We start from the raw sequence: 23,201 nt of genomic DNA on the forward strand, positions 1-23,201 counted from the left end.
TATACCCTGTAGTTAGTATTTATCTTTCTATTCCCATAATTTCATAGGCTTGCACTTAACTGCTTTGTGTCTTATATACACAGTTTATTGTATTTGTATGAAATGGCACCATGTTGAGTTGTCTCAGTGGCAACTATGTTGATTCCCTTTCTTTAGGAGAGATGTATTTTATCCCTGAGAAAAGAAAAACTTTGTTTGCATATGAATGATAATATAGATTGCAACGGTCTAATGCTTCTTTGATATGTAGGAATCAAATCGCATCAATTGTATTGCACCTCAGTTCACAGTTTCACAGTTTCTCTATGTTTTAGATTATTGAACTCTTGTAATAAGCAGATCCAAATGACTAATGGTTTTATGTGTTCAAGTTTTTGTACCATACCTTTCTGGAAATAGAGTGCCACAATTTGTATTGATGTCTAGATACATGTATTGGGTCTTTGCTTTTGGATGAACAGGGAGTATGTCAATAACTTGATAATCTGAAAATCTAACTGATTTCACTGTACTAAAAATCTGGTCAGAAATTGAATTGACAAGACATTGCATTTCCATTGTTAAAATGATCAATAGGCTCTCAGGAACATTGGATTGTACTTTTCCTTAAACCACTAGTCACACTGCACATGTTTATTAATTGTTATATAATTCATATTATTTGATGTATAATTTATGCAATTCCTATAATCTGTATTAAGATTTTTTTGCTTAAATTTATTCCCTGTTTTTCACAGCCAAGACTCCAAAACAACCAACTGCAGATCAGATTCTATGTCGTGTATGCGGTGATGTGTCATCTGGTATTCATTTTGGTGTGTATACATGTGAGGGTTGTAAGGTAAGATTAACACCATTTGTACCTTTCCCCTATTATTAGTCCCTGTTCAGGCACAGCCTGAAAAGGGGACTTTATAATTCAGGTTTTGTCAAATGTCTGTTTTCCTTCTCCAACATTTTCTCAGAAATTCTACAGCAGGTATCAGTGAAACTTGGCAGGTTGATAAACAAGTGTCTTCCGAGTATGCACGTAATTTTTTTTTTCCAGATCTGAAAATCCTAAGTGGGTCTTTTTCACGATTTTTATCAAAAATTACCTCTCCCAGCAACATTGACAGAACGTCTGCGCATGCTCAGAATAAATTAATTACTGTAAAATACTTTATTTTCGCTTGCAACATTTTTTTGCTATTTTCGCTGAAGGAATGTTTCAGTTAAAATAAAATCCAGCGAATATTCCCTTTTTCCTATATTTTACAGTCAACTTGTCAAAAATCAATGAAAATGAATTCAATACAAAAAACAGCCAGAAAAAGTCTTTTCAGCGAATGATAATTCCAGCTGAAATAAAATATTTTACAGTAGATTAGATCTGTGAGTAACGCTACGGCACATGATTTCTCCATTGCGTGCAATTTATTATAGTACTGTTTATACATGTATTCTGTTCGGCTCAGTGGTCTCATTCACTAGTTACTAGAAGAATTAGTAACCTTGTTTGATTTCAAGAACTTCAAGAAGGCGGCATAACAGACGTGTTTGCAAAGGTAAGTTCTCCAGTTTCAGCAATATTGAATGTATCTTGGGGTACGATTGGTGTACATTCCGTAACGTACGTACGGACATGAATTTTATGATGATTGCCAGCTTTATATTCTTGTGAAAAGCCAAAAAAGCAAACAATTGTCTCCAATCTACGAAACTAGTTCGCAAATTGTATACCCTGTCAAATTATTGTACACGAACGATTAATTCATGGGGACATAGTTTCAAGTTAATCGTTTTCCGGTTCTTTGCTTGTGTCGCGATTTCCTAAATATCCAAAACTCGGGGGGGGGGGGTCCCTGTGTCGATCAACTTATTCATTATATAATAGTAGGTTGCCTATGATTATATTCGTATTTTTATGATGTGAGCATTAAACTGTTAGTTGTAATGAAGATTTTGCCGATCTCGTGCGATTCAACATGGCCAATGTACAGTGACAACACGTGTATGGACGGTCGGTCGAGTAGTCTGCAACGGGCCATGAAATCGACCGGCGTTTTTTCGGCATTTTTTGTTTTAGTTTTTAGTCCCCGTTCGGACGCAGTCCGAAAACGGGGACTTATGTTTTGCCCTGTGTGTGTCCGTCCGTCCGTCCGTCCGTCCGTCCGTGATCACCTGTATCTCGAACATGCATGGACCGATTAAGTTCAAACTTCACTCATACATCACACATTATATGGGATATATGCACATGCATTTTTTTCATGATCCGATTAACGATAGCCGAATAGCGGCCATTTTAAGGCCGAAAATGCATATAAATCGCACATTTTAACCATTCCGGACCCGGATCTCAGTTATGCATGGACGGATTTTGTTCAAATTTGGTACATACATTAAACATAATAGGACCTTGATGCACGTCATTTTTTTTTTGGGATCGGGTTCGAAATGGCCGACTGGCGGCCATTTTGTTTTAAAGAATTCAGTTCTGGATCCGTATCTGAGACATGCTTGGATTGATCGAGTTCAAACTTCACACACACAAGGTACATCATGTCACAAATATGTATGTGCATTTGTTTCATGATCTCATTAACGATAGCCAAATGGCGGCCGCTTTAAGGCTGAAAATGCATTGAAATCGCACATTTTCACCATTTCGGACCCGGATCTCAGTTATGCATGGACAGATTTCATTCAAATTTGGTACATACATTAAACATAATAGGACCTTGATGCACGTCATTTTTTTTTTGGATCGGGTTCGAAATGGCCGACTGGCGGCCAATTTCTTTAAAAGAATTCAGATCTGGATCCGTATCTGAGACATGCTTGGATTGATCGTGTTCAAACTTCACACACACACAAGGTACATCATGTCACAAATATGTATGTGCATTTGTTTCATGATCTCATTAACGATAGCCAAATGGCGGCCGCTATAAGGCCGAAAATGCATTGAAATCGCACATTTTCACCATTCCGGACCCGGATCTCAGTTATGCATGGACGGATTTCATTCAAATTTGGTACATACATTAAACATAATAGGACCTTGATGCACGTCATTTTTTTTTTTCGGATCAAGTTCGAAATGGCCGACTGGCGGCCATTTTGTTTTAAAGAATTCAGTTCTGGATCCGTATCCGAGACATGTCTGGATTGATCAAGTTCAAACTTCACACACACAAGGTACATCATGTCACAAATATGTATGTGCATTTGTTTCATGATCTGCTTAACAATAGCGGAATGATGGCCATTTTAAGGCCGAAAATGCATCAAAATCACGTATTTTCACAATTCCAGAACCGGATCTCAGTCATGCATGGATGGATTTTGTTCAGCTTTAGCACAATGTGTTGTAAATATGCAGGTGCATTTCGGTCATGATCTGCTTTGAATGTATATGTCACTCAAATATGAACGGAACGGGGACGTGTCATTGACAATGACTTGTTTTTTAATATTTTAGATATTTCATTCACTCCTGACGCCTAAAATAGTCTAATTTATATTTTACCGTAGTCATTGACACCTATTGTGAATAGCCCGAATGGGTAAGCTTCGTTTCGACAATGAGCTGTTATTTCTGTGAACAACGTCATTAACATATTTAAATGAGCCCTGTGTAAATGAGAACATGGCGGATATCGTATTGCCTCGAGCATTTACATTCGACCGCAATCATTCGTTTACGATGAAACTAAGTTGAATATTACTTCCAACTTATAAAAATTCAACGAGTTAAATTTTTGTGCGTTATTATAATCATTACTGAATAATAATCACCAATTGCAATACTTCGAAAACAAGTAAGTTATTAGTAGTAGTAGTCCAGAGTTTTAAATCCGGTTTGGTCCCCGAAGACGAGGGTGGCCGGATTCACCTTAAACTAGTGGCAATCGCTCTTACCCCTCCCTCCACTTTGCACGATTTAAAGCATCCCTCATCTTACACGTCTTCTTTGGCCTTCCCCTTTTCCTTGGACCGCTCACCTCTAAATCAAGGGCCCTTCTTAATACATGCCCATCCTCCCTCCTCAGCACATGCCCATACCAACGTACCCCATTTGCCTTCACCAACCGATCTACCGCTTCCTTCAAACCCAACATCTGCATCAAGTCCTTAGTTTTCTTTCTGTCCATCAACTTCACCCCACACATCTCACACAACTCTTATAAACTATAAGTTATTCACTTGCGAAACACAGAATGACCATATTGTGCTACCGTGATCATTTGCTACCGGTACTAACCGCTAAGCAGTGTATTCGTGTTTGTATTTATTCGAAACTTCTATTAAAACATACTTTACTTTTCGTTATCAACACGATTATAAAAAAAATAATGCATGTTACATTATGTGAATTTTTTGGGGGGATTCAATTCCAACATTTCGCAATGCCTATGAACCAAAGGCCTTTCACTCTTCTCTGAGTGTGACACCTAAACCAGAGGTTTTATGGTGTATAAACTGGCACTAAATAAAAAGGCTGTTGAACCTTATTCAAATTTATAAGTACATGTTATTATGCATTTCATTATGAAAACTGACTAAATTAAATGTGATCTTATTTTTAATTATGATTATGATTTATATCGGTAATGCCGTTTTCATCCAATATTAATTGTGCAATTGTTAAAATGCCTACCTACACATTTATTGTTTTTGTTTCTGTTGCCCTGAAATAGACATTTGTAAAAAAAAAATTAAAAAAATCATGCTTGACTAAAATTCAAAAAAAAAAGATATCATGTAGCCCCTTCCTGTTACCTGTCTTCATCTTCTTCCAAAGTAAAACTGGCGAAGCCTTGTAATTGCTATACAATCATCAACTGTGGGAAAACTTGTATGTTATTGAAAATCTTTATTTTGTTGTCTGTGAATTAATATAATATTTGAAATGGCGTAATGGTGCAAAATATTCTCAAACAATCAGTCTTCTGATGACACTACACTGCGCATTTATGCACAGTCAGTATCCCAATGCGCAATCACAGCTTACTAAGTGATGATGGTGGTTGAAATGGAAAACTGAATACAAAAATCCAGTAATATCTCAAACGAATTTCCGTCTGCTGTGAATGCATGTTTCGTTGCTTCAAATAAATAACCCAATTTTATGATAGAAGCTTGCAATCTTGTGCCATACAGGGTCAAGTGATTGAGCAATAACAAATGTGATTTTATTACCTTGCCCGTACCATCAAAGATGAAAGGGAAAGGTATGTTAAGGGAAAAATTTTGTCCAGCGTTGTCATTGTTGTTGTCGTCGTCGTCGTTAATAATTATTATTGTGTGCATAATAACTTTACTAATTCTTTTCCAAACTTTATCAAACTTGGTCACCTTATTCATCAGTATAAAATCTTCCCCGAGTTTGAACAACAGATGTCCTGTATGAAAATATCATGCAAAAATTGAGAAAATCTGATAAAATATTTTGACTGTTTCTACTTGACTGATCACTGGTGATACACATCAAAGGTCACTGATGTCAGTGGAAATATGCATTGTTGTATGTGTTCAATGAAGCAAATGATTTATCTTGTAATTTATCTCAGAATCCCATACTGGGTTTCAAAACCAACTCATGGAGAGATTGCACAGTCTGATACACATTTGCAAACCTACCAATAAAATCTTAACAGAAAACAAGATGTCAGAAAATCAATATAAGCACTCCTATGAAATGGGTGCCTAACTTTGATCAAGATCTGAAGCTAATAGAAAATCTGTTTAGTTCAAAGTTATCAAATCAAAAACAATACATAAAAAATACATAAAAAGCAAAACATTTCATCCACATTTTAAAAAGAAAATTGTTCTAAAATATATGTATTCTGTATTTGACAAACAGTTCATTCGACAAATGAAAACTCACAGAAATATTTTTCAGCTATTAGAACAGAATGATAGAGTTTTTATAATACTGGTTTAAAAACACAATTCAAAGATTGCAGTGTTTGAAGATGTAGATTCTCAGGAGGCAACAGTGCTGTTGACTTCTCCCTCCACTGGACACCAACTAACTATTTAAGTTAATTTGCATACAAAGCAGAGCTTGCAACATGATAGCTATTTTGATGATTTTTTTTTTACTTTTCATATAATACAGTAGTCACACAATGAGGCAGTTCTTATTTGTCTCAGTGAATCATTAATTTTTGACAGACACCTGTACAAAATACTTGGACTAAAGCCAGCTAAAATGTTCTGTTATCTTGCATGTTTTATGAATTTATTCACATCTAAATGCAGCACTTTTTTTTGCAATGAGACATTTGTTTTTATACTAAAATATCTGAATTACTTTGAATAAAGCTATAAAATTATGTCCCTTAAAATAATTAAACAAAGAAGGCACCAATGTTTTTGTAAAATATTTACATCTTTTAAGGACATTTGGTAGACTGATTCCCCACTGTTGGTTCAACCCCAAAACTTGTTTGTATTCAAAATTAATTATGACAATGCATATTTATATTGAAATAAACTATGATAAAGGGAATTATATTATATAACAAAGGGCAAGGTCACCAGAGTTCAACTATGTTGTATCAGGTCATTGAATGTATCCAAAAACATGGTACCAATGATCTGAAATTTCAGGAGTGCCCGCTGAAGGTTTATCAATCTTACGTATTGTCTTGTTCTTTTTCAATCCTGCATTTCAGTTACTAGAATTCATACTAAAAATAGTTTCTGTTTTTCTTCTAATAATTCGACCACTCTCAAAAAACAAATATTTTTCCATGGTCGAAATGCAAGAAGAATACAAAACTACTGTGATTTCATAGCAATACCTGTAGCGCCATTGTCAATTAGTTCAATTAGTTATATCTTTGACTATACTCATTTTAAACTTTTTTTTTTTTTTTTTACAGTGGTGCTGTGAACTGCTTCAATTTCGCAAGACAATTTTGTCTGGGTTCCTACAACATGGAGTGTCAGGGGGGACTTTATTGAAATGTTGTACACAAATTTCATAAAATCCTGAATATATCTAGAAGTCAAAATTAAATGGTTTACAGTATTTTGTACCCATTAATAATAATTGAAATGCAATAATATCACTGCACTAAAAGGACTTCAAACAATTATTGTTACTTCTCCATTGAAGGTTATGAGCAGACAAACCTTTACTTGCTATGAAAACATAGCTTTTACAATTGTTTAATTTAACAGATGTTGTTTTATGTACAATGAATACATTTTAAATAAAAAACCTTACTGTGTTAATAACAAATTGTATTTGACAACATGAGAATGATTCTGATGCCCAGTGGTGATGTTGAAACAAACCCAGGTTCTGGTAATATACTAATATGGTAGATGATCATAGCCTGCTTTCCCCTTTACCCGGCAAATTTATCTGGGATGGCGACAGCCGGGAAAATTATATTAAAGCAATTTCTAGTAAGAATATAGGGGAAAAACTTCAACATTATCAGAGTTCTAATTTTGTAGATGTTGATGAAGCAGTGGCTAACTTCAATTCAATTATTATTAAAGCAGCAAAGAGTTCTCTTAAAGTTATCAATCCCAAAATTAAAAAAAAGTCTAATAAACCAAAACATAAAAAGTGGTTTGACAATGATGTCAGTGAGGTAAGAAGAAACTTAATTAAATATTCACATTTATTAGACAAGTTTCCTAAGGACAATAGTATTAGACAAGAACGATATAAAATTAATAAAAAATACAAGCATCTAATTAAGAATAAAAAAAAGGAATATAAAGCTAATTTATGTAATAGAATCATTATGCTTAAGGAGTCTAATCCTAAGTGTTTCTGGAAGTTACTTGAGGAACTTGGTGATTTAGATAAAAACCCACAAAAGCATGACAACATCAGTGTAGAGTCATGGTTAAATCACTTTAAATGTTTAAATAATAAAGTTAACGTGGAAGACAAAAGCTTCTCACAGACTATTGTAAATGATATTAGTAGTATGGAAAGTTTAGATGATTACAAACACATTATTAATCAAGATTTCACTAATAAGGAAGTATTTCAGCATATTAAACTTTTAAAGTCAGGCAAAGCTTCAGGCACTGATATGATTTCAAATGAAATGTTGAAGCATGGGGCTCCTTTTATTATTAATTCTCTTACTAAAATGTTCACACAAGTTTTAAATTCAGGCATTATGCCATTACATTGGAACAGTAGTCTCATTATTCCTATTTTTAAGTCAGGTAACCCAAAGGACACTAATAACTATAGAGGCATTGCCATTTCTAGTTGTGTATCTAAATTATATACTATGATACTAAATACTAGATTAACTAAGTACTTACAAGAAACTAATCAAATAGTGGATAATCAGTTTGGCTTCAAGAAAAACCATCGTACAACAGATAATTTTTATATTCTTAAATCCTTAATTAATAAATATGTCAATTGCAAACTGAACAAATCAGGGAATTATTTGTTTTCATGTTTTATTGATTTCTCCAAAGCATTTGATTCAGTCTGGCGAGAAGGGCTGTTATATAAACTTCTTCGGTTAGGTGTGGGAGGAAATTTTATAAGGCTATTAAAGCTATCTATAAAAACACTAAATATAGCATTAAATTGAGTGCAGGGATTACTCCATATTTCAATTCATGCAGAGGGGTAAAACAAGGGTGTAACCTTAGTCCTCAACTATTTAATATTTTTGTTAATGGAATCTGTGATGATGTTAAAAATTTTGACCCTGTTGATTTAAATGGCTTGAAGCTCAATTGTTTGTTATATGCTGATGACTTGCTATTGTTTTCTACAACCCAAGAGGGGTTACAAAAGTGCATTGATGCAGTCCAAAATTACTGTGACAATTGGCATTTAAAAGTAAATATTAACAAAAGCAAAATCATTATTTTTAATAGACTAGGTAAAAACTTAGAAAACAAATTTCAGTTTTATTTGGACGCCACTAAATTACAGTGTGTTAATTATTATAATTACCTTGGCATTGTTTTTCAAACAAATGGTAAGTTTCATAATGCTATGTCTAGGCTACAAGACAAAGCACAGAAAGCACTGTTCAAGATGTACAAAATGCTTTGGATCAGTGAGGAATGTTATTCTGTTAGTCTGGCTAAAAAACTATTTAACTCTATTATCAAACCCACAGCTTTATATGGGGCTGATGTGTGGGGAGGGGTTATGCTGAACATCTACAAGGGGTCTGGTAAAAATAAATGTACAGTTGACAATTGCAATTTTGAAACAAAACTTTTCTCAGATAAATTAATTCCAGAAAAACTTCATATTAAATTCTGTAAAAGAGTTCTGGGTGTGCACAGGAAGGCATCTAATGACCCATGTAGAGGTGAATTAGGTCAATATCCACTTATATTGGATATCTGTGTTTCAGTTATGAAATATTATCAAAGACTAGTATGTAAAAAAACAAACAATTCTATCATTGATGCAGCCTATGAAGAATCCAAAACTCTTGTGCATGACCCATGGCTTAACTTTATACAAAAATTACTAGTCATAACAGATTTAACTAATTCAGACCCACATCAGAACAATTTTTGTGATATTTTTAAAGAGAAGCTCAAATGTTTGTACCGTATGAAGTGGAAAAACAATTTGTTGAACAATTGTAAGCTTGACTTTTACAGGTGTGCTAAAGAAAATTTTGAATTTGAACATTATTTGGAAAAAATTAAAAATAAAAATCATAGAATAGCTTATACTAAATTTAGAACTTCTGCACATTTTCTTCCCATTGAATCCGGTAGACATAAAGGCATTTTGAAGGAAAACAGGCTATGTAATCTCCATGAATGCAATGAAGTAGGGGATGAGAAACATTACATTTTATATTGTAATAATTGTCAAATCAAAGAACAAAGATCTAGATTCCTTGCAGCTTTATACATCTATGCCCCAAAGCTGGAAGATTTTAGCATGGATGAATTATTTCCTATTATTGTTTCAAGTAATGATTTTTTCATTCTTAGCATTTTTGCAAAATTTATTTTCTATATTCTTGATATGTATTAATACTGAAAGTTTGTGTTGTTCTGAATGTTTTGTTTTGTTATTGTTATTTTTGGACTTTACTCAAGTTTTCATTGGTACGTTCCAAATAAAAAATTCTATCTATCTATCTACTAAGACCTGATTATTAACAAAGAAGTCATGTACATCAAGGTTCACTCAGATTTATGAATGCAGTTTCTTGAGCAAGTATACATGTATGACAAATAGTTTTGTTGCACTTGTGTACTCTGAGATTCTGAACATGGGTCAGTGGAAGTTTTTAGTTGTCAGTACAAAACTAGATCATCGGAAATCACTTTATGATGAGTTGTAACCACAAAGAGTACATATTTATTCACCTGTTTGCAGATGTTCCTTGTACTACTTTATAATCAAATAACGGGGACTGTGACATTTCATGTCTTGTTAGAGTATAAGAAAGGTACTGTAGAATACTTTATTTTCGCTTGGAATTTATTTTCGCTATTTTCGCTGACGGGATGATTCCTTGAAAATAAAATCCAGCGAATATACTTTTTTTCCTATATTTCACATTAAACTCATCAAAAATCAGTGAAAATAAATTCCAAGCAAAACGCCCAAAAAGCCTTTTCAGCGAAAATTAATTCCAGCGAAAATAAAGTATTCCACAGTATATGAGAAGGAAATGTTTGTCCTTGTTCTGGTTGTTTGTTGACTGTTATGTTGTAAGGATCATGGTTTATGGTTTATTGAAACACTTAAAATTCCTCAGAAGGAATTAAAATGGTTACACTACAATGTAACTGCTAAAACACATATATAAAACATACAAATTTTACAAGAATTACAGTCTAAAGCACAACAATGGTTTAAAAAATAAATCAATAGACTACAATTACAAAAAACTATTAATAAATGTTGGTAATAATATTGGGAAAAAAAATAGATGAAATAATAATAATAAAAAAAGCAATAAACAGTAAATCAATGAAAGATGGAAATGAGAAAAAAAAAACGTATTAAAGGAGAAAAGTATTTATGTTAATTTGCCAGAAGATGTTGCTGTCTAAGGTTCGTGTTATTTTTGATAAATTGGGCAACTGGTATTTGTACATTCAGATTTGTATCACCCGTTAATTTTAAAAATTTGTTGTAGTCACTCATATTCGTGAAATTTATAATGTGCTTAGTAGTCTCTTCAAATAATGCTTTCCGCGATTTTTCGTAAAAGGGGCATTCAATCATGAAATGGTACTCATCTTCTACTTTGTTATTTGAACACAGTTCGCAGATTCTTTTTCCTATTTCGGTTTTTGGTTTGGTGACATGAGTCAAGTGGAATGTCAAATGAAGTCTAATTTTAAGACTGTCACTGATTGGCTCCTGAGTTGAATGACGATTTTGATTTCCAAAACAGGAGGAAAGTGTTCTAGGTTTTTCATGTAATTGTGTTTTTGTATGCAAGGAATTTTCCATGCAAAAACTACTAATGTGTTTGCATTTTATTAGTGGTTGGCCTAATGTTACCTTAACAGATTGTTTGCTTGTGAAAATTTTGTATTTTCCTTCTTGGTTTGTAGGAAACTGAAAAACCTGTTTCTCAAATTGTCTATTTATTTAGTTTCAAGTCGTGTTCAAGATGGCTGCCCCGTATAGTAAATATTGATAAATCGATCGCATTTATTTTATTATCACATGTTAACACTGATGGGACTAAAATAAATGACACAGAGACAAGGATGCCGGTAGGTAGGTATGGGAGGAGCATCACACCCTCACGTGCAGGCGTCATAGCGGCTGACCCCATGATGCAATTCGCAGATTTGAATTACATCATGACATGAACAACGTGGTACCTGAGTGTTGGTGGTCACTACGGCAACCTCACAAGTAGGCGTCGTAAGAGTTGTTGCCACATTACGAGTCACAATTTAGACTAACACTGCGGCAAGAACACCGTGGTACTTTGTGCTGGGTGGGTGGGAAAAATCGCTTGACAGCAAGCAATGAAGCAAGTGTGATATGACTGATGAGTGAATGCTTGGTCTTGTGGTTAAATAACCAAGATGCAGAGAATTGATTGGTTGGGGATGGGAGGATTTTGGAATATACAAAATATGATTGGTTACCAAGAATGCAGGTAATGGAATGTGTACTTAATAACAAAGCATGGCAATGAAACAAAGGACTGGATGTGTAATGCAGAAAGAGGATTATTACAAGTATGAGGGTGATAATTAAAACATAACATTGAACAAAAGACTGGCAACGGGGGTGAGGCAAATGAACCCCATGGTCAGGTGTTAAGTATAAACTACAATTGTGAAAACATGATATGTAGGTAGTAGACAAGTGTGGTCGTCCCAGCAGTGTTAACCTCAGATTACTATGTAATCGGCCAATTAACACTGATGGGACTACAGTAGTTAAATCAAGTGGGGTGAGACCAAAATAAATGACACAGAGACAAGGATGCCGGTAGGTAGGTATGGGGGGAGCATCACACCCTCACATGCAGGCGTCATAGCGGCCAACCCCATGATGCAATTCGCAGATTTGAATTACATCATGACATGAACAATGTGGTACCTGAGTGTTGGTGGTCACTGCGGCAACCTCACAAGTAGGCGTCGTAAGAGTTGTTGCCACAGTACGAGTCAAAATTTAGACTAACACTGCGGCAAGACCACCATGGTACCCAAGCAAGGCTGTGTATGCTGCAGTGACAGCCCCCAAATTACGCATAGAGAACAACGAGCATGATTGTGTTAGTAAATGCAAGTCATGCAAGCAAGATTTAATTTGCTTTGATGAGGTGGTAGCATGGAGGCTACCCAAAACAAAATAAGAATAAAAATCAAATTATGACAAGAGCAAAAGTGGTTTAAGGTAGAGATGCAGTTTATTTGTGAATTTCAATCAAAAATAGTTTTTTTCGTTTTTTATATAGATTTTCATCTAAAGAACAATTTGAAAATTTGACCAATGAATTCTTATTAGAACACCGTTAAAATTGCTGGTTATTTTCTGATTAAAAATAAAAAACACTCTCACGTGGCAATGTTTATGTCCAATTGCCTAATTTGCATGAGTAATCAAATAACAGGACCTTTGATTGACAATATGCAAATCGAGATTGTACGGGTCATAGTTCATTCAATTCACGCGCAAGTGCAATTATTCTCAAATCAGTTATCGCTCGCTAGCAAACCAAACATTATATTTCCTCAGCGTTTTTTCCTAATTTTTATCATTACATTATGCGTGGTGTGAAAAGAAAGAGAGGTAGAAAGAAGATTCAGATGATTTCTATGTCGGAAGAGGCAAAAGCTACACTGAAGGCATCAGCCCGCCGAACGAAAAACAAAATCGATGTGAGCGTCCAAACGTGACTTTCCCTGAAGGCGTGAATCCGAGTTTCTGATTGACTGAGAGATATTATTTTTAAATAATTGTTCACAAAAAATAAACTGAGCATGTGAAGAATAATTTAACATTGTTTACAGTGATAACAGCTCATTGTCGAAACGAAGCCTACCCATTCACGCTAGTCACAATAAACATCATACTCTTGGATAAGCGTCAATGACTACGGTAAAACTTAGACTCTATTTTAGGCATCAGGAATGATTGAAATGTCCAAAAATGACGCCAAAATACATCTTAAAAGTCCTATTTAATTTTTTTCTAAATCCCATCCTGAATTTACGGCAGAATCTGGTCCCTAAAATAAGGGACACGCGAGCTTTGATTCTAACCGGATATATTGCACTGGGTCGGGGAGATACAAACTTTCCGATCATTCGCAAGTTTTGCTAGGTGGTGCGAGACAGCTTTGTTTGCAACCGGACGAACTCCGTTTAATTCAATGAAGCAAACAACTGACAAAATTAAAAATTAAAATTAATTGAAAACAAGCAAATAATTTCAATGAAAAATAAATCACAGAGAGAGGTGACTTGATACATTAACAACTCTTTTGACGCGCTGACCGCTTCTCCGCGTCTGATGTTTTGTTTTCCTTGTCATAATACTGATTGATGATTTTGTTTTGATTTTTGAGTTTTTTAGCCTGCAACTCGGCCACGACCTTTGCTTTTTCCGTGAAAAATGGGGAAGTTTACGTCAATTTGACGGACATTCCATTTTTTTTTAAACTAACGAACACAGTTTAGCACTCCTATTTTTTTTCATTTGCTGATTTCTATTCAGAAAAATTAAAACATGTAAGATTTCCAACACTAATTATTTAAAACTGGTCGAAATTTTAAAACTTTTACGTTAGGAGCTGGAGCTCTCTTCTTGCAGGCGACCGTCGCCGGTAGTACAAAAGCACGTTTTGTACGTACATCCGTGCGCTGATTGTCTGCGACTGTCTTAGAAAATCCCTGAATAAGGCGTTACCAAAATCGGAAAAAATAAAAAATTGCCTCCTTAAAAAACAAACAGAATTCAAATATTTCTTTTAGCAAATATGTTGCAGTGGGGAAAATAGGATTGGAAACGCCGAAGAAAACTTCTGTGCCTTGTGTTTCGATTCTGGGATTACGCGATTATTCATTATTGTGCGTTCGCTTCCTGGAGTTGGTTCTCAATACTACATAAAAATCATCGAGGATAAATAATTTAATATCCCACTTTGTACTCTTCACGGTAAACCATAGGCTCTGAAATACTCGTAGATTTTTTATTGAAAATACATCGAAGAGAAGCCATGATGTTTTGATCGTGATAAAAGGTCACCTTCCTAGGACCGCCCCCTGTTTAATAATTCATGAGATGACGTAATGTTTACTGGGCATTGACACATGTTTTTACCGACCCCACCAAAACACTGGTATGAATGACGTGTTTCTGATTTATATACTAGTATTCAAGAGCAGTTGTTCTGGTCCAACGATTTTACATAAAATGTCTATGTCTATACGTTAACTTTCAATTTCAATAGTCTAGAAAGTATGACAAAGTATGACAAAGCAGTAATTCCCGGTTTAACGCGCAAATATGCAAATTATCCTTTTTCTGGTCTTCTATTTTTGGTGAATTCTTGGGTTTTAAATTAAAATAGCTGATAGACGCTTTGGCCATTTGCCTCAAAATTTTCACACATTATTGACAAGGTGTTCCCCCTTCAAAATGCGTCCGGACAGTTTATTACGGCGAGTGGAACAAAAATAACAAGTCCACAATTAACATGGATATATAAATTATGCAAAAATAGAAAAGAGTGAACTTTGAGGTCATGCTGTGCGACATTGAAAGCCGTTAGAGAGATGAGTGGACGCATTTGAATTAGTAGTATACCAAGGTATCCAGTGATGTAATTTTACCCACAAACGGACTTGAAGTTTTTAAGCTAATTTTTTTTAAACCACTTTTGTCCAAAAAAGCATATTTTTGACCCAAAATCAAAAACGCATTCTGGATATTTAAAATAAAGACAAGTTTTACAAAGTTTGTATAATAAGCTTTCAGAAAATATATAACATGTTGGATATATAATACCATCTTCATTGTCTAATTACTCAATTAAAAAGCAAGCCAAATAAACTGCATCTCTACCTTAAATGCGACCTTAACGTAAAAGTGTAAGGCATGTGCACCCTGCTCCCACTGCTGAGAATGATACCCAATGTTTTTGTTAAATTAACTGTCATTTCATTGAATTGACAAGGGCAAGGTGATCAATAGTTTTTCTATGTTTAATTTTTAATCAAAATTCTAAGATTGATATTGGGTATCATTGTAATTATTTCACATACTGGTATACCTGTTCTATTCAGAAAGTCATTGGTAAAGTTGCAGGTACAAGTACAAGTTTTATTTTGTATATAAATTTTTATTGAGGTCCTTTTATCTACTATGCTAACTCTGGTATGAAATGTTAAATACTGTACTTACTATGTACTTTTTTCCTTGTTCTAGGGTTTCTTTAGAAGAAGTTCTAATTCTGGTGACCATACAAATTATAAGTGTCAAGGAAGCAAAGACTGTCAAATAACACCAACTACACGTAACCTGTGTCGTTATTGTCGCTACCATAAATGTATAGCTGTAGGAATGTCACGCGATAGTAAGACATCTATGAGTAATTATTAATCAGTTTTTCTTTTTGTTTTCATAACAGCTTGAATGTTATTTTTTAGTCCCAGTTCAGGCGCAGCCTGAAATGGGGACTTTATAATTCAGGTTTTGTCAAATGTCCGTTTTCCGTCTCCAACTTTTTCTCAGAAATTCTACAGCAGGTATCAGTGAAACTTGGCAGGTTGATGAACAAGGGTCTTCCAAGTATTCACGTAATTTTTTTTCCAGATCTGAAAATCCCAAGTGGGTCTTTTTCACGATTTTTATCAAAAATTACCTCTCCCGGCAACATTGACAGAACGTCTGCGCATGCTCAGAATAAATTAATTACTGTCAAAGACTTTATTTTCGCTTGCAACATTTTTTTGCTATTTTCGCTGAAGGAATGTTTCAGTTAAAATAAAATCCAGCGAATATTTCCTTTTTCCTATTTTTTACAGTCAACTTGTCAAAAATCAATGAAAATGAATTCAATACAAAAAACAGCCAGAAAAAGTCTTTTCAGCGAATGATAATTCCAGCTGAAATAAAATATTTTACAGTAGATTAGATCTGTGAGTAACGCTACGGCACGTGATTTCTCCATTGCGTGCAATTTATTATAGTACTGTTTATACATGTATTCTGTTCGACTCAGTGGTCTCATTCACTAGTTACGAGAAGCACGAGTAACCTTATTTGATTTCAAGAACTTCAAGAAGGCGGCATAAGAGACGTGTTTGCAAAGGTAAGTTCTCCAGTTTCAGCAAAATTTAATGTATTTTGGGGTATGATTGGTGTACATTCGGTGACGTACGTACGGACGTGAATATTATGATGATTGCCAGCTTTATATTCGTGTGAAAAGCCAAAAAAGCAAACAATTGTCTCCAATCTACGAAACTAGTTCGCAAATTGTATACCCTGTCAAATTATTGTACACGAATGATTAATTCATGGGGACATAGTTTTCAAGTAATTCGTTATCCAGTCTTTTGCTTGTGTCGCGATTTCCGAAATATCCACAACTCGGGGGGGGGGGGGGATGTCCCTGTGTCGATCAACTTATTCATTATATAATAGTAGGTTGCCTATGATTATATTCGTATTTTTATGTTGTGAGCATTAAACTGTTAGTTGTAATGAAGATTTTGCTGATCTCGTGTGATCCCACAGGGCCGATGTACAGTGACAACACGTGTATGGACGGTCGATCGAGTAATCTGCAACGGACCATGAAATCGGCATTTTATCAGCATTTTTTTAAAGTTTTTTTTTCAATATTTTCATTCACTCCTGACGCCTAAAAGAGTCTAATTTATATTTTACCGTAGACATTGACACCTATTGTGAATAGCCCGAATTGGTAAGCTTCGTTTCGACAATGAGCGGTTATTTCTGCGAACAATGTTGAATTATTCTTTGAATGCTCAGTTTAAATTTTGAAAACAACTAATTTTTTGATTTAAAAAAAATCCTGCTGATTTCCCTGTCAAAATCAAAGCATAAAGATCTTGCTAGAACATCAGTAAATCTACTACCGCGTTGCGTTCACCACAAGGTCACTGAACCGCATTAACATATTTAAATGAGCCACGTGTAAATGAGAACATGGCGGATATCGTATTGCTTCGAGCATTTACATTCGACCAAAATCATTCGTTTACGATGAAACTAAGTTGAATATTACTTCCAATTTATAGAAATTCAACGAATTAAATTTTTGTGCGTTATTATAATCATTACTGAATAATAATCAACAATTGCAATACTTCGAAAACAAGTACAGTAAGTTATTCACTTGCGAAACACAGAATGACCAGATTGTGCTACCGGTACTAACCACTAAGCAATGTATTCGTTTTTGTATTTATTCAAAACTTCTTTTAGAACATACTTTACTTTTCGTTATCAACAATGTTATGTTACGTTATGTTACATTATATGAATTTTTTGGGGGGATTCAATTCCAACATTTCGCGATGCCTATTAACCAAAGGCCTTTCACTCTTCTGAGTGTGACACCTAAACCAGAGGTTTTATGGTGTATAAACTGGCACTAAATGAAAAGGCTGTTGAACCTTATTCAAATTTATAAGTACATGTTATTATGCATTTCATTATGAAAACTGACTAAATTAAATGTGATCTTATTTTTAATTATGATTATGATGTATATCGGTAATGCCGCGTTTTCATCCAATATTAATTGTGCAATTGTTAAAATGCCTACCTACACATTTATTGTTTTTGTTTCTGTTGCCCTGAAATAGACATTTGTAAAATAAAAAAATAAAATCATGCTTGATTAAAATTCAAAAAAAAAGATGTAGTCATGTAGCCCCTTCCTGTTACCTGTTTTCATCTTCTTCCAAAGTAAAACTGGCAAAGCCTTGTAATTGCCATACAATCATCAACTGTGGGAAAACTTGTATGTTATTGAAAATCTTTATTTTGTTGTCTGTGAATTAATATAATATTTGAAATGGCGTAATGGTGCAAAATATTCTCAAACAATCGGTCTTCTGATGACACTACACTGCGCATTTATGCACAGTCAGTATCCCAATGCGCGATCACAGCTTACTAAGTGATGATGGTGGTTGAAATGGAAAACTGAATACAAAAATCCAGTAATATCTCAAACGAATTTCCGTCTGCTGTGAATGCATGTTTCGTTGCTTCAAATAAATAACCCAATTTCATGATAGAAGCTTGCAATCTTGTGCCATACAGGGTCAAGTGATTGAGCATTAAAAAATATGATTTTATGTATCAGGTTATTGAGTGTATCCAAAAACATGGTACCAATGATCTGAAATTTCAGGAGTGCTCGCTGAAGGTTTATCAATCTTGTGTACTGTCTTGTTCTTTTTCAATCCTGCATTTCAGTTACTAGAATTCATACTAAAAAAATAGTTTCTGTTTTTCTTTTAATAATTCGGCCACTTTCAAAAACAAATATTTTTCCATGGTCGAAATGCAAGAAGAATACAAAACTACTGTGATTTCATAGCGATACCTGTAGGGCCATTGTCAATTAGTTCGCCTGATCAACACAGCGTTATACATAGGACTGATATTGAATCATGGAGAGTAAAATCTTGTGATACTAATCTCTAGAACCAACTCATTTTGGTACATATGTCTTATGAACCCACATGTGTATATCTTTGACTATACTCATTTTAAACTTTTTTTTTTTTTTTTTTACAGTGGTGCTGTGAACTGCTTCAATTTCGCAAGGCAATTTTTTCTGGGTTCCTACAACATGGAGTGTCAGGGACTTTATGAAATGTTGTACACAAATTTCATAAGATCCTGAATATATCTAGAAGTCAAAATTTAATGATTTACAGTATTTTATACCCATTAATAATAATTGAAATGCAATAATATCACTGCACTAAAAAGACTTCAAACAATTAAATTGTTACTTCTCCATTGAAGGTTATGAGCAGACCAACCTTTACTTGCTATGAAAACATAGCTTTTACAATTGTTTAAATTAACAGATGTTGTTCTATGTACAATGAATACATTTTAAATAAAAAACCTTACTGTGTTAATAACAAATTGTATTTGACAACATGAGAATGATTCTGATGCCCAGTGGTGATGTTGAAACAAACCCAGGTCCTGGTAATATACTAAGACCTGATTAACAAAGAAGTCATGTACATCAAGGTTCACTCAGATTTATGAATGCAGTTTCTTGAGCAAGTATACATGTATGACAAATAGTTTTGTTGCACTTGTGTACTCTGAGATTCTGAACATGGGTCAGTGGAAGTTTTTAGTTGTCAGTACAAAACTAGATCATGGGAAATCACTTTATGATGAGTTGTAACCACAAAGAGTACATATTTATTCACCTGTTTGCAGATGTTCCTTGTACTACTTTATAATCAAATAATGGGGATTGTGACATTTCATGTCTTGTTTATAGAGAATGTTAGGTGAATGAGAGTATGTCAAATATATGTTAAGAATAAACCTATATTTCATATTTTTTTGAAGCGCGTGTATACCAAATATTGCATTTCTTGTATACTGGATCCTTCAAACATAACCTATTTTGATCCTAGACACACCTGCAGTATCATTTACATACAGTACAGTTCTCGTGAAAGATTTGGCTTCACATCAGCATGCATCAATGTCGCAACATTAAAAAGTTAGGCGGTTATTGCTTTGCTTCATTGTTGCCGTCGTCGTCCGTGTCAATGTTTACCTTTTTCGACTTCTTCTTGAAAACTACAAGCCTGAATGCTTTGATACTTGGTGTATATGTACCTTGGGTAGACCTCTCTTAGATTTGTTCATTTCATGATCATATCTTCAATTCTGTAATTTTGATGAATATTTTTTTTTATATTTGATAAAAAGTGATATTTTCGACTTCTTGTTAGAAAGTCCAATTGCTTTGATATTACATATATAGGTACTACATGTGGACCTCTCTCAGATTTGTTCATTTTGTAATGATATCTTTAATTCTCTAATTTTGGTGAATATTTTTGTCTTTTGGTAAAAAGTGATATTTTTGACGTTTTGTTGAAAACAGCAAGTCCCATTGCTCTGAAACTATACATATTGTTCATTTTCTAATGATATCTTCTGTTCTTTAAATGAAATGTGCATTGCTAACAGCAGAGCTATCCCAGCCGACAGGCTGCTTGTTTACCTCACGAAACTACAACAGAGCGTAGAGTTGTCGCGGTGAAACAGCTGCCTTGAAATCGATGCAACTTCAACTATCCATTTCTCACCTTGAAATAATAAAAAAAAAGCTTAACAATCGCTATCTTTATTTTATTCGAATCCATAAAATTCACGAGTTTTTCAACATTTGTTGTCAACTACAGCGCTAAAAATGGTTGAAAATGTGGGTGTGGTTCTCTCGCAAAGTCCTGTTGATAATACAGACAAATATGGTTCTGTGACCCAGCTCGTGCCCCGATCAGGTGACTCAATCAAAGATGTTGTAACAAAGCATATTTGACGCAAATTGAAGGGTCGTCGTACCATCCATCGATTCACATAGTTTTTTGTGCTGTGACAGGCCTCACAATTATTCACTGAAAAACATTGGTATATTTTGACTAAGGGGTTGAGATTTGACCTCAATTAAAAAAAAAAAAAAATATGGAAAAAAAACTGGGCTGAGATATATTAGTGTCCACAGCAAATCAGTTTTGCAAGTTGTGAAATAGGGTAAACCAGACTGGGGTCGATGTTTTGCATGTATTAGTAGTGTGGGCATGGGATCGGACTCGGTTAAAACCAAACGAAACACAGAAAAATAACACCGAAATGAGGAATCTGAATCTGTTATCTTACCAGCAAATAAAATGAACAAAAATAACGTAATTTTATAACAAGAACAAAGATTTGGTGCCCCAATACTCATAAAACTAAAATAATTGAACAAGATATATCATCTTACTCTTGATCATATTATTTTATTCCCCTTACCGCCTTGAATTTCAAATCGATTACATATCGAACTTCTGTACGTACATGTGTTGGCAAATAAAGAGGTCATACTTGTGTCACAATACTTTGAAGCTGATTCCATGTTGATGCCATGAGACTGCAAAACTGAGGCCACGATGATGTCACAAAATAAGCAAGGCGAACACAGCCTCAATTTTCAATGAAGCGAAGCTGATGCCACAATGATGCGATGCTGAGGCGACAATGAAGCCATGCATAGGCGACAATGATGCCACAAAAGCCAAAGCTTTCGCGAGAATTGTACTGTAATCAAATGTGTTACTAATACTAGTAATAGTTACAGGACCTCAGTTCCAGAGGAGCTGATAGTCACTTTCAGTCACTTATTATACTATTTGTTATCAATTAATTTATTCATTAATCATCAAATAATGGGTTATGTAATCTGCTGCTAACCTGTGACCCGTGAATTTAATCTTGGGGTACCCAGTGCAAACTCAGTGTTCTGCATGGCAGCATCCTGCAGATTAAATCAGATTTGAGTTCAAGTTCTCAAGCAAACATGACAAGCATGGGGTAAGGCGCTGCTTGGGGAAGTAACTAATAAACAAGGGCTCAAGTTCCTGTAGTTTATAGTGTCACTACCACTATTTGTTAGTAAATAATTTGTTTATTAATAATCAAATAATGGGTTGAATTCCACCAATTAAACCCAGCTTTGCAGACAGCACTATTCCAAGACCCATCACACGATGCAGTGTGGCATTTATATGAGATTACTTGAAATAGAGGTTAAACCCAACCTGTCAAACTTACATATTCTGTCCATAGTCATGGATGTTCTGACCATAGCCATGGATGTTCTGACCATAGCCATGGATGTTCTGACCATAGCCATGGATGTTCTGACCATAGCCATGGATGTTCTGACCATAGTCATGGATGTTCTGACCATAGTCATGGATGTTCTGACCACAGTCATGGATGTTCTGACCATAGTCATGGATGTTCTGACCATAGTCATGGATGTTCTGACCATAGTCATGGATGTTCTGACCATAGTCATGGATGTTCTGACCATAGTCATTGATGTTCTGACCATACTCATGGATGTTCTGACCATAGCCATGGATGTTCTGACCATAGTCATGGATGTTCTAACCATAGACATGGATGTTCTGACCATAGCCATGGATGTTCTAACTATAGTCATGGATGTTCTGACCATAGTCATTGATGTTCTGACTTTAGTCATGGATGTTCTGACTTTAGTCATGGATGTTCTCACCATAGTCATGGATGTTCTCACCATAGTCATGGATGTTCTTACCATAGTCATGTGTGTTTTGACCATAGCCATGGATGGTCTGACCATAGTCATGGATGTTCTGACTATATTCATGGATGTTCTGATTATAGTCATGGATGTTCTGACTATAGTCATTGATGTTCTGACTATAGTCATGGATGTTCTGACCATATTCATTGATGTTCTGACCATAGTCATTTATGTTCTGACCATAGCCATGGATGTTCTGACTATAGTCATGGATGTTCTGACCATAGTCATGGATGTTCTGACCATAGCCATGGATGTTCTGACCATAGCCATGGATATTCTGACCATGGTCATTGATGTTCTGACTTTAGTCATGGATGTTCTCACCATAGTCATGGATGTTCTCACCATAGTCATGGATGTTCTGACCATAGT

General features: G+C 34.8%; 1 protein-coding gene across 1 annotated transcript in view; it reads left to right on the forward strand.

Annotated features, from left to right (window-relative positions):
- Positions 1-23,201, forward strand: part of LOC144354615 (uncharacterized) — a 144,417-nt gene that overhangs the window by 76,728 nt on the left and 44,488 nt on the right. Inside the window, exons 4-5 of the mRNA XM_085505844.1 lie at positions 738-841; positions 15,890-16,052. Coding sequence (XP_085361970.1) covers positions 738-841; positions 15,890-16,052 — 267 coding nt within the window. The remainder of the gene's footprint in view (positions 1-737; positions 842-15,889; positions 16,053-23,201) is intronic.

Source organism: Saccoglossus kowalevskii, chromosome 2 (genome assembly GCF_978046115.1).
Source record: "Saccoglossus kowalevskii chromosome 2, keSacKowa6.1, whole genome shotgun sequence".
Lineage (NCBI taxonomy): Eukaryota > Metazoa > Hemichordata > Enteropneusta > Harrimaniidae > Saccoglossus > Saccoglossus kowalevskii.